The sequence below is a fragment of the Morone saxatilis genome, unplaced genomic scaffold (genome assembly GCF_004916995.1).
Source record: "Morone saxatilis isolate NCDOM2014 unplaced genomic scaffold, NCSU_SB_2.0 Contig4, whole genome shotgun sequence".
Lineage (NCBI taxonomy): Eukaryota > Metazoa > Chordata > Actinopteri > Moronidae > Morone > Morone saxatilis.
In genome coordinates, this window is record NW_023339984.1 from 13,825,781 (window position 1) to 13,838,953 (window position 13,173).

The 13,173-nt window shown below is 42.3% G+C and overlaps 2 protein-coding genes across 2 annotated transcripts in view; one reads left to right on the forward strand and one right to left on the reverse strand.

Moving 5' to 3' along the window:
- Positions 1-13,173, forward strand: part of btr12 (bloodthirsty-related gene family, member 12) — a gene marked incomplete in the record, with an annotated part of 24,093 nt that overhangs the window by 7,236 nt on the left and 3,684 nt on the right. Inside the window, 5 exon segments of the mRNA XM_035675781.1 lie at positions 580-736; positions 1,457-1,483; positions 2,315-2,851; positions 4,556-4,658; positions 5,625-6,627. Of these exon segments, the coding sequence (XP_035531674.1) occupies positions 580-736; positions 1,457-1,483; positions 2,315-2,851; positions 4,556-4,658; positions 5,625-6,627 (1,827 nt within the window).
- dnajc25 (DnaJ (Hsp40) homolog, subfamily C, member 25) lies at positions 7,079-11,217 on the reverse strand. The gene is made up of 4 exons (XM_035674973.1): positions 10,802-11,217; positions 8,981-9,133; positions 7,426-7,796; positions 7,079-7,297 (listed from the first exon to the last, which is right to left on the reverse strand). Exons 1-4 carry the CDS (start codon positions 11,141-11,143, stop codon positions 7,099-7,101), a joined length of 1,065 nt encoding a protein of 354 aa, XP_035530866.1. The 5' UTR covers positions 11,144-11,217; the 3' UTR covers positions 7,079-7,098.

The following is a 13,173-nucleotide window of genomic DNA, read 5'->3' on the forward strand; positions in this document are numbered from 1 at the left end:
TATATATATATATATATGATTTGACATTATTTATCTGAGTAACATCAACACAGCCAATTATCTAGCGGACCTGCATGCTTGCACCAGCTGTAGTTGCTAGGAGATTTGTGACACAACATCAAAAGCCTCTGTGAACAGAGCCAGCTGTTATAGAAGTTTCCCCTTGTGCATTTCTCCTGGACTGTTTACCTAGATAAAATGTTGATTTTCTCTCATGAAAGACGTCTTTGAAGTTTAGAATTTTTCCAGATAGTATGAGGGGAAGCAGAGGCATACCGCCACACACTACCCAAACACTGTGTTTTTAAGAACAAAGTTGGGAGTATGCCAGCAAATACATTAACCTCTGTAAGTCTTCTAATGTAAATGTGCTAATCTAGACAATATACTGTTTTTTGATTTTTCTGTCAAACTGATAATGTGCAGAGTGCTGTGTTTGTCTGCATCACTAGATTATTAGAGATGAATCTGCACACTGTCAAGATTTATTTCCCCATAAATTAAATCAACAAGACAACATCCCCCGAGGCATCATTAAATTGTAATTTCATCTCACCTTGCATAACCTTCCTGTTCCATTTCCTGCAGAACCTGGCGACGCTGGCGCCCCCACCCGAGCCTGCTGATTGGTCGGCAGTCAGCATCAACACTGACCTCTACCTGGGAACCATAGGCTCCTCTGTCAGCGGCCTCATTGATAAGTTCCAGGAGGAGCTCAAAAGGCTGTACGGGAAAGGTGAGTGCATTTCTCACTGTGTTATGATAACTAGATGTCATTAACTTTATATGGGTGGAATTCATTGAAGGACTATGCTACTGGATTACATTGTTAGATGTTCCTGTTATTTTGTCCATCCCCTGTAAAATAACATTTCACACAGTAGATTTTACACTCACAACAATTTTTTTGAAAAGTAAGCAGAACTTTTTGGAAATGAGACAAACTACTATGTACTGTACACTTTCAAAATAAAATGCAACAACCTTTTGTGCTTTTTTTTAGTGTTCCTATGTGTGGATTATTTATGCAAAGTTACAGTAAAACCCACACTTCCTGTAATAATGTAGAAATACCAACTACACTTCCTGTGCAAAAATCCAAAACAAGGATATGTAGGTCACTGTACAAGCGCTTTGAAATAGAAAAGTGACTCATCATTGCACCAACCACCCCCGCCATACTCACATGTTCACACATACAAGATGGTCGGACAGATGGAGATGGTGTTGAGGCCGCAGTTCATCCACTAGGAATCAATGGAGAGGCAGCGGCAGAGAGCTGACTGACAGCAGCACATGTCTCGAGCATTTACAGCTTTGGATTAGATCTACATGTTTACCACCCACACGTGCCATCTGCTTTGACTTTGACTCTTCAGCTGAATTATTTGCTGACTTGGCCTCCCTCTCCTTTCTTCTGTCTATGTTTTGCTCTCTCTCTCTCTCTCTCTCTTAGAGCTCCGGAAGGTACAGAACTATTCAAGTGAGTAAAACTGTCCAGAATTTGGTGTTCAGTAGTTTGTTGCAGGGGAATCATGACTCTTCTTATATGAGATTCTTTGAGCAGTGCAAAGCATAGCTTCATATTATGGTCAGTTCTACAAATCGTCCACAAGATGGCGCCACTTTTTTCACAACACATACAAGCTCAGTCCGGACCTTGTGTATACTGTCAACGGTCCAGACATGCAGCCAGATTATGAGTGTTGCAACTTTGCAGTGTGTATTTACACAAGCACTTTACTTGAGTACTTTCACTTTATGCTTCATATTTCTACTCCATAATAGAATGTCAGATGGAAATCTTGTACTCACACCACTAAATATTATAAATAGATTGATTTTACCAAAAAAAAACATGATCAATCAGTAAAATATAAAGCACTGCACAGCCAGTTATTGTGACTGTCATGTTGGAGTTGTGCAAGGCTGTAGGATGTGGGTGAGGTCACTGAACTAAAGTTTTAACTTGTCCAGCAACAAGTTACTTAACTTGAAATACATTTTGGCGAGAATATTTCTATACTTTTACTGAAGTAGAATTTTGAGTGCAGGACTTTTACTTAAATTTTTACATTATGTTATTTCTTCTTTCGCTTAGGTAAAATATCTTATTACTTCTTCCAGCACTTTGTTTTGGATGAAATTCAGTAACACACTCCTTAGGAGATTAAAGGGTAAACCATAACAAGAAACTATTTGACAGTCATGATGGATTTTGGGGAAAATGTAAGTTATGTAGTTCTTTATTGATGTCAAAAGACAAGAGATGTATTAAAGGTCATTATATAATGTTCTACTCTGTCATGTCCAGGTGAGGTGATTTTGGACCCTGCCACCGCCCAGAGGAACTTGGTTGTGTCTGATGACGGTCGCCAGGTGAGATATGAAGAGCGCAAGACTTCCCACGTAGAGGGTCCAAAGCGCTTCAGCCCCGCCCTCTTCGTCATGAGCCGAGAGGGCCTCAGCTCTGGGCGACATTACTGGGAGGTGGACATGGGGCGCAAGACGGCCTGGACGCTTGGGGTGGCCAGCGCCTCGGCCCGCCGCAAGGGTGAGATCAAGCTGAGTCCCGAGGGGGGATACTGGTGCCTGTGGCTGAAGAACGGAGAGGTGAAGGCTTTGGCATCATCCCGCCTGCCTCTAATGCTGCAGTCCCAACCCAATAAAGTGGGAATTTTCCTGGATTATGAAGGAGGACTGATTTCTTTCTATGATGTGAAATTGCGTCTACATCTCTACACCTTTGTCGATACCTTTAATGAGAGTCTGTACCCAATCTTCAGCCCCTGCCTCACCCAGGAGGGGAAGAACTCTTCTCCGCTCGTTATAACCCCTGTTAAACACGCCTGAGACTGACAGCCAGTCAAAAACCTGGTGAGTCAGCATAGGCTTTTACATAACATACATAACATCTTTAGGACAAAAGTTTGATGCAAAGTGCAGGTACTTTTTTTAATTTTGAACAGATTTGGTCCTTTACAGTTTTACATGTTTGCAAAGTACTTTACCTCAAACAACTTTCCACATAATGAAATAAAAACAAAGCAAGTAATTTTGCATATCAAAATCTCATAACATGGACAATTTATTGCATTTGCTCAAGGAAAATCAAGTTCAATACAGATCGCTGACCCTCATAGTGACTGTATGGAAGCAATACATTGAAAGCAATCATTGTGTGTGCAGTGTGTGTATAGGGGCAACCAAAATATAACATGGATGGTACTTGGTATTGACTGATTACATAGTACAGATGTATAGAATGGTATATCAAAAGTAACCAATAGTTCTCTTATACTTTGAAGTCTTATGTAATTGTATATAACATAAACAAAACAGATATTTTGGGGTAAAATCATGCGAAGGACTAGAGAGGTTTATTCCAAAAGCAACATTTGACCTGTGCTTCTTCTTTTTGCAGCCCTGGTTCAGTTGGATGCGTTAAGGAAATAGTTGAGTTTGAGTAATGATGTACTTCTGGCACTTTCCTTACTGTCTTTGTTTAACTGTAACTATAATGCTGGGGAGACTTGTCATGTTAAATATATGAAGTTAAAGAGATATAAATATAATGTCTCAAGGTTTAGACCTGGGCAGCCAAATGAGAGATGTTTGCACATACTGTAGAATTATGAAATTGTTTATGGGCTTTTTAAAAAAAACTTAATGTGGATTCATGTAGGCCCACCATAATATGTTCTGTATTTTTATATAAAATGTTTGCTTTTGTACCTTCTTTCTGAACTTGTCTATTAAAGATAAATCAAAGTCAAATACAGAATTTAATGTCCATTTTTTTCAACTTGTGATTTGTCTTTTAGCTTGTTGTCTGGAGAGGGCGCTTAAGCTCAGAAAAAATTATTTAACTGCCCTCCTCAAAGCTGCACTAATCATAATTTTTATATTAACAATGGATCAAATGAGATGTAATGTGACAAACCCACCGAGAATTATCACCCAACCCTGGCGTTCCTCTCAGCCCAATGGAGCATTTTAGCTTCTTTCAGCTGATTGTTTTGGTTTTATTGGGCAGAACTTTGCTGTTATAGTTCACTCTCATCTATCTTGGTCAGCAAAAAAGCTCTAATTAAGCCACTGCACACTACTGCCCTTCACCTAATGACACAGACAGACAAAGTTAGTGACTAGCTGGTAAACATAGTGCCTAAATTTGCTCCACCTGTAGGTGGTAAGTGTTACAATATATTAAAATAACCCTACAGTGACATTTTAAATGACACAAATCATGTATTGTGCCTTTAACAAAACTACAATTATAGCCACAACAGATCAACACTGACTTTAGCTCAGAAGAAGAAACCAAACATAATGAGCTTTACCAAACGGGAATTTCCTGTAGTGTTGCAAGGTTGCTGCAATGTAGCATGGTTGTGTTTTGTTGTTCTGTTCCTGTATTTGACCCAGGCTAGACTGCTGGTATTCTCCAAAGGGTTAAAGCTATTCCTCCTGGACCTCTGAGGTCCATGCCTAGGGAGTATAAATTTGTATCTGGGGTAAAAAGAAAGGGAGGGGGGTATATTTTAGGTCTGAGGTGTGTGTGTGTGTGTCTATGTGTGGGGGGGTTGGAGGTGGCAGTGGTTACAGCCTGTCTCATGTGTCAGTGTACAGCGGAGCACTGAGGCAGCTGCTCTCTGGTGAGTGTTCCCATATCTCTGCTTGTTCTGTCACTCCTTGTCTTCTCCTGCATTTTCGTTTCTATACCATCACATCTGCTTCTATGTGCACTAGAAAGTCTCTTAGGGGAGTGGTGTTAATATTTTGATCTTCTTCATTACTGTTTGGCTGCTTAAGAGCTGTGACCTGAGCTGAGGACTTGTTTTGCCATGGTCTGTTTAAAACATTGTAGCTACAAGTTTTTTAAGTTTTTAAGGCTTAAGGTGTTTCCATAACCCAGATTATTGTTTGATGAAGGGAAGCACTGCAAGAAAGATCACCGGCTCGAGCATTATTTTTGGAAAGATAATAATCTGGTCTGCCATGAGTATCTAGGCCTCAAGCATAGAGCTGCTTGTGTTAAAAGTCAAACTCACCTACTTTCAGCTTCACAGTCAGACACTCTAAGCTAATTAAACAAGCATGGTATATTTAGCTTGAAGTTCAAGACGCAAATGTCTGGATTCACTGTCTGAAACAACACAATAATTGCCTACTACAATCATTTGTAGTAGGCAATTTTATGGTTTGTCCACTAGAGAACACTGACAAGTTTATTTTCAACTGTAAAATAACCCCCCAGCATATAGCCTATGTATAATGTGTATATTGGTCTAATTTAAGGCATACTTATCAAAAATGTTGACATATTATCCGATTTTTTTAATTCTCAAATATGAATGTGGATCGGCCTCAAAAATCTACTTTTGCTCAGGCTCAAAAAACAACAATAAACACAGTCTGACAACACTCCCCCAAGACTCACAGGGCTCATTTATTACACAAAGAAAAAAGTTTGACTTGATATTCTAGTGTAAAACCTTCAACAGACAGAACTGACATGTTGTGATGATAAATGAGCCCTGTCATATCTTATTAATTTGCTTGAAAATGACCACAAATAAAGTCATGCCATCTTAACCCCAGCAACCTCAATATCACAGCAGGATTGATGCCACTTTCAGAGCCTGGTTGCTTGCGCTGAAAATGACCCTGCCTCTCCGCCGTGCAGGAATGGCAACAACTGGGAACCTTTCTGAAGAGCAGGTGCACTGCTCCATCTGCCTTGACGTCTTCACAAACCCTGTATCCATCCCCTGCGGACACAACTTCTGCCAGAGCTGCATCCTGGGATACTGGAAAACCAGCCCTTTGTACCAGTGTCCTATGTGTAAGAAGTCTTTTCACAAAAGGCCTGATATTAGCATTAACACTGTCTTGAGAGAAATTGCAGAGCAGTTCAAGGAGATCAGGGTGAGGAGTGTGGAAGGGAAGGTGAGCGAGGAGGAGGAAGAAGGGACTGAAAAGAAGTGGACAATGGAAAGAAGGAAAAGGGAGGATGAGGAGAGGCTTTTGGAGAAAGATCAGAAGCAACAGCTAATGGAGGAGCTGAAGCAGAAGCAAGAGGAGGACAGGAGAAAGAAAGAGAAAAAAGGAGAGAAAAAGCCACTACAAGAGGAGTTACCACCGCTTATCCCGCCTGTGTTTGCACCCAAAACCTCTACTCCACCGTCACCAGAAGCCACAGCTCAGGCGCCACCACCGCCTCCGCAACCCCAAACATCACCCCCACCTTCACCTCCAATCTCTACTTCTCCTTCTCCTCAAACCTCACCTTCACGTCCCTCCTCTTCACTCCCACCTCCTTCGTGGGAGGAGGTCCTCTGTGATGTTTGCCTTGGGGAAGGGAGGCCAAAGGCAGTAAAATCCTGCCTTGTGTGTCTGACTTCCTACTGCGAGGAGCATCTGAAATCTCATTCTGCCAGGTTCACCAAGCACAAGCTGATTGAGCCGGTTGCCAACATGGAGGACAGGATGTGTCCGAAGCACCAAAGGCTCCTGGAGCTGTTCTGTAAGAAGGATCAGACCTGTGTATGCGTGCTCTGTACTGAGACAGACCACAGGGCGCACTACACCGTCCCCGTGGAGAGGGAATGGACAGAGAAAAAGGTGAGCTTGTTTGGGATACTTGGGATACATTCAACGTATTATCACGTAGGGCAGTAAAACTTAAGCTTACCTTAAGGATTAAACAAAGTGCAAGTAGCCTAACATGCATAAACACCTATTCGACTACACATTCTGTAGTTTATCCTGAGATTAAATAACATACAATCATAATTGTACCGACCCTCCAACATTCAAATCACTGACAAAAACACACCTTTTCAAAATGGCTTTTAAAATCTGAGTCTAATGTGTTTTTAACATATGTAAATGTACTGTTTTATATTGTTTTTTTTTACCTAATTGCTGCTTCTTGGTATTCAATTCTTTTATTATCATTGTACAGTGTCTTTGAGTATTCAGAAAAGCGCTCCTTTAAATAAAAAAAAAATAAAAAATTAAATTAAATTAGCTAAATAAAATGACAAAAATCTTCAAAAAACCCCACCAACCAACGATGGACTCAGCCAACTGCTAATAGCCGGTATATTCGCTCAACCGCCCACCCCTCGACCAGAAGACAGATGAAGTTGAAGGGAAAAGATGGAAAGACAAACACAAGAAGAGACAAACCTCGTAGTTTTCTTTGATCCAGAGCTGTTTCTCCAGGTAGGACTGTTTGGTGTTTTCATCCAGACTGTCAAACTGAGACTGGGACATCTTCATGTACCTCCTGAGAATTAAAACAGAGTCTGCTGTGAGGACACTGACGGGATGCTGAGGTGAGAAACGTATAAAAGTGTCATCCAGGTATAAGCACGCAAACACTGGGTCTAAATCACACTTGTCACGAGAACTGACCGGATGATGTAGAGCTTCTCCTCGTCTCCGTAGTCCTCCCTGCAGATGGTGAAGCGATAAACCCAGGAGACGTACCAGGCCACGTAGGTGGTCAGGTAGTAGGGGAAGAGCACGATCTGGCACAGCAGGATGTCCGACAGGTTGGGCTTCTGGTAGCCCCCTTTTATGTCAATCTTGGTTTTGATGATGTCGCGGATCACCTCCTCCTCCTGCTCCCGGATCTCCTCTTTGGAGCGGCGGTTCTTGCCCTTCTCCTTGGTGCGGTTGAGGAGGCCCTGCTGCTTGGCGATCTCCGTGGCCTGGATTCGGTACTTTGGCACCGTCACCAGGTAGTTGATGGCCTCGTTGTAGCTGCTGTGCCAGCTGTAGTACTGCAGGAGAGACAGGGAGTTAAAGCCGAGTTCTACTTTCAGCACCTATGAGCAGGGCAGTGTGTTGGCGAGAATCTGGCAGTACGATATTGTATATATTGTGATACTGTAAACAAGGTCATACATTGCGAGCAGTGAGATCTGCATTTGTATGCATCACAGTCCCTGTAACATCCAACATCATTGCCCTCAGTTTACAACTGCTATCTAGTGGTTGGAGGTTTAAATATGAAAATCGAGGTTTTTGAGAAACTATACAATCATAAGACAAAACATCGCAATACGATATCTTCTTACAGCCCGTCTGTGAGTAGGTAAGGTTCCGCATGATATATATTCTGACTGAGGTTTGCTCAGCTGCTATTGGAGCACAGAGCAAAAAGGGGTGGGACTTAGTAAGGGTTAACTGGTTATGGGTTGTTAAGTGCCCACAACTAACACTAAGGTGTAAGTCCAGACTGAGACTGTACCTCATATGTAATAAATAATGACAGACAGGTTGACACAGAGGAAGGAAATGGAGATTTGGCAGAAGATGATTGTCCTTTCTTTTATTTAATCTTTTTAATTATTGCGTGTCACATATAATGCTGGATATCATTTGATTTTTTTCAATAATAGTACAAATAGTGCCCCTGATCCAAGTCATTTAACAGTAACAACTGCCAGTACCGAGTCCCGATCCGATACTGTTTTCCAAGATAACACAGTTGCACAGAGCACACTTCCACTACATTCAAATTAAGTAAGCAAGTAAAAACTGCTGTGTGACAGCTGGTATAAAATAAAGGATTAGACCACTGAATGATAGCAAACTACTCCCTACATCAGCAGTAAATAAAGAGCATTACAGTTAGAAATGTTCCCTGATTTTGATCAGAATCAAACATAGAGGATGTGTCGCCCAGTGTGGCTGACTGAGGTGGTTTTAATAGCTCTGTGGCACAAGATAAGATATACAGTATCAGCCTTTAATACAATCACAACATTTGTTTGTAGGATTCATTGGTTTTGGAGCTTAGATGATGATGAATCGTTTTGAGGACAGAAGGGTTTACCATTTATGGACAGATAGTCAGGGGTCAAAGTCTGAATAAATTAGGCTCCCACACAGTCCATCTGTGGTCCGGCAAGACTCGCTGCAAATCTGGAGAAGCTTTTAGAACCTGTTGGAGGAATCGTACCTGAAAGATGGAGATGGCACAGATGGTGACCAGGATGACGACTCTGACGTCCACTTTGGGGGTGAGCTGTCGGCGGTAGTAGGCGTAGTAGTGCTGGTAGTACTCCTCAGGATGGTCTAGCATGTAGTCGTAGTCCCGCCGAGTGTCCTCATCCTGCACACACAGACAGTCTTTACTTGAAGGTTTCTGTTATGAAGACCTGCAGGTGGAGCTCAGCCAAACCTGATTTCAACATTAAAAACCCAAATCATTTCATAGCTGCTAACAAAACACACTTATCCCTCACATACAGTTTGACTCAGTTTTGAGGTGAAAATATTGTTGTGGGAATCATTTTTAAGCTATTGTGCCTATGTGGCAGAAATTAAACCAAACAGTCTTCTTAAGCTCTGCCTGCATCAGTCCTGTGATTATACTACCTCAGAGTCCAACCACATTTTCTTCTGTGCTCAAAAAGAATCATGAGTAGCACATAGACACTGCAACTTGTAGTAGTGCAGAAGAATTGATACAGTATGAGTTTAGGGATCAACATACTGGTATTACAAGGCTCCATAAGTTATTCTATTGACAATGGAAGAATATTAGAGAAAGTAAAGACACTATGAATCTTTAGGAGAATGTTAACTGTGTTAATTACTTTTTCACAAGTAAGAAATTGGTCAGTCACTTTAAAATTATTTAAAGCATATTATAAAGACACAAAGTAGATGACACTATGAAAAATTAAAATTGAAAGTCATCGCGACGCATGGAGTCTGTCATGTGTCTACAGTAGCCCAGAATAGACAAACCAACTACTGGCTCTACAATAGGGCCTCTAGAGATTTTTTATATGTTTCGCGGCCAATGTAGTTTCTCTTTCACGCTTGGAACAGGAGGGTGAGGCAAAGGGGTTGCAATCAGCAACTACCCGGCTAAATCCAACACACTGGTCCTTTAAAGTAGTGGCATAAAAAAAGATGACTTGTGGGTTATAGAGATGCAAATATGCAACACCAGTCGCTAGTATAGGTATAGAATATGACACAAAGACAGCAGGAATCCCTTTAGGAAAACTATACAACTATTTGACAGGGTTCACACTTGCTCTGGAAAACCTGGAAATTTAGAGACTAGCTTTTACTCCAGTCATTTAAACACCTGGAAATTGATGAAAATGACCAAATATCATGAAAATAATCCTGGAAAATTTGCATTGTTTTTTACCCCGCTCACTCAGTAAACCCAGGCACGCATTTAGTATGAAAAGTTTACCAGATGCTGAGTGGAATGGAGTTGTCAATGTTATAGTTAGAGAAAAACTAGGTAAACTGTAGTCAGTTCACTGGAGACCACAGCTCCTCCACTGAGACTGTATATGAACAGATATATATAGTGTCCCGTAAAGGCTGACCAGCTACCTGTAATGACCCTGAGACACTTCATTATGAACCTTGTGACCATTGTGACCACCTGGGCACCCTGGTGGTCACAATGTGAAGGAAAATATACGACATTGGAACACACTCACAGTGCTATTACAGTAGCATAGGGACATTCATGAATATTATCAGAACATTATAAAGGTGCTGTAATAGGAACACTATGAACTTAAAGCTATAGAGGGATACAAGAAGAGATACAGTAGCAGTAATATGGATCAGTATGAAGCCATAAGGTTCCTGATATTATGTGAACAGACCATAAACACACCAGATGTCATGAGGCAACCTTTGATGAGGACATGATTGGACTCACTGTGCGTTATAGGAACACACTCCTGCAGACAGACAGAGTATCTGGATGAACCTTCAGTCTCTGACAGACACTTGGACCCACCTTTAACGTCTCGTACGCGGTCGCAATGAGCAGAAACTTCTTCTGGGCGGACTCGTAGGTCTCCCCCTCTAAACCGGGATCTCCCGGTCTGAACCTGTCCGGGTGGTACCGGCGCGCCAGCTGCCGGTAAGCCCGGGCGATCTCCACTTTGGCGGCCTCCCGGGTGACACCGAGCACATCGTAGCAGACCTCGGTGCCGCAGTACAGGCCCTCCACCAGCGCGGTGACCGTCGGCAGGGAGGACACGGAGAGCAGGAGCACTGCGAGCCGCCACCAACACCTCACCGTCCGCGGACACCCAGCGAGTCCTCCGCCGGGGCACCGCTCCGTGGGCGCAGCCATCTCTGTGTGCCTGCCGCTACTGCCAACTCCGGAGCCCAGGCTGCCCCGTCGCACGCTGCGTACATCATCAGGACGCGCCGGGATGACGATGCATCAAAGATCGTCTGTGCCAGTGGCTGAGGCGATGTTCAACCAACACGTAACGTTATGTTCAAAAAGGTCCAACTGCAGCGCCTCAATACCTCCATACCTCCATACCTCTCTCCTCAGTATGATTCATTACTGCATAATCAGCTCAAGATAGTAACTGTGTTTTCCTTATGAGCTGTTTTTATTGACAGAAGGAGCGGGTCCTGGTTAAACATGGTGAAACACCGGTTGCAGCCGTACCCTTGTGAAAGTCAGAACAAACTTTTCTGGTAACTGTTAGTGGGTCAAATATGAGTGAAGATACAGCAACTGGATTGATCCATTGGTTCACACAACTGGGGGCCTTTGCTTAGGAATTAGGAGGACTAAGAGTTAAAGGCTAGGAAAGGTTCATATCACCATGCATCTTGACTGTGTAGCTACACCTTCAGTTAAAGCTCACCAATTGGCCTACATTGTGTCTGGTTTGTTTAATCCATACACAAAGTGAGTAAGGGGATAGAGACATCCTGGAGTCTGGTTGCCTGGCAACCTTACAGAAAAGACAGGATTCCAGGAAGTCACTGAGCTTTGGACGGTGGTTTCAATGCTTCAAATGTGACTTGCTTCAAATCGATACGATATGATTTCATACTTTTGTTTAAAAATAAGGAATATAAAGGACTAATCACCCCACAGTAACACGGAGTAACCCCTCCTCCTTACATACACGATCTTTGTGTTCGGGACAGAATGATGACGTGCCACACTGTGGGAGACAAAATTCAATTTTATTTTAAAGCAGCAACAAGGAACTTTCATGTTGTATTGATTCTGGCGGCCCCTGTGGACAAAAGCGGTAGTGTTCCTACCGCCTCGTTTCATTGATTTCAAGTGGAATCTGACCAGTGGCAAACATTAAGAATAACTATATAGAAACAGCCAGTCTTCTCACTGATGAAAAAAAAAGAGCAGGGAAAACAACCTCTCCTCTCTGTGCAGCCAGGTCTGCCGTGCTCACTCAGTCTGTACTGTAGTCAAACAGATTGACACAGTGCTCTCAGGCCTGGCTCCAGACAACAGCGGGCCCCGGGCAAGATTTTCTTTGATGGCCCTCATTACTTCACCTGGAATCAAAAACTATGAAATAGACCTATGAACTACATAGTTTAACTATACAGGATAACTATATACAACTATTATTTGTTTTGCGAGGACAACAAGACAATCCTTTGATATTGTTCTACCATAATGTGGCAAGAACATTCCTGCAGTCTATAAAGTGGGCATAACAAAACACACTTTGGAATAAATAGACAACCAGGTGTAAATGCAATCAATAAATGGAGATTGTTTTTTTATAGAATGGAATGGCTGCATGTTTCACACAAAGTATTATGTGCACTGTAACAGTATAATACGTCACCATTAACTACTACTACTACTTTGAGTTTTTAGTTTAATGTATGTTTAATGTATGTAATGTATGTTTTGTATTTTGTATGCTTGAATTTCCCTCGGGATAAATAAAGTATCTATCTATCTATCAGGCACTGAGTCATATGTCTCTTGGTGCCTGCCACTGCTCACCACAACTTCCACATTTTTGAATGGGATTTGGTTTAGCAGCACCGATCAGCCCATATTACATTACTATAGTACAGTGTTTAAGAAACACCGCTGAGTCTAACGTTGACAAATGACAGCTGATATCAGCACTGTCACTGGGGACAGACAGACAGAAACAGAGAGAGACAGAGAGACAGACAGACACAGAGACACACAGGCAGACAGACAGACAGACACAGAGACACACAGACAGACAGACAGACAGGCAGATAGACACGCACACAGACACAGAGACAGACAGACAGGCAGGCAGACAGACAGACACAGAGACACACACACACACACACACACACACACACACACACACACACAGACAGAGAGACACACACACA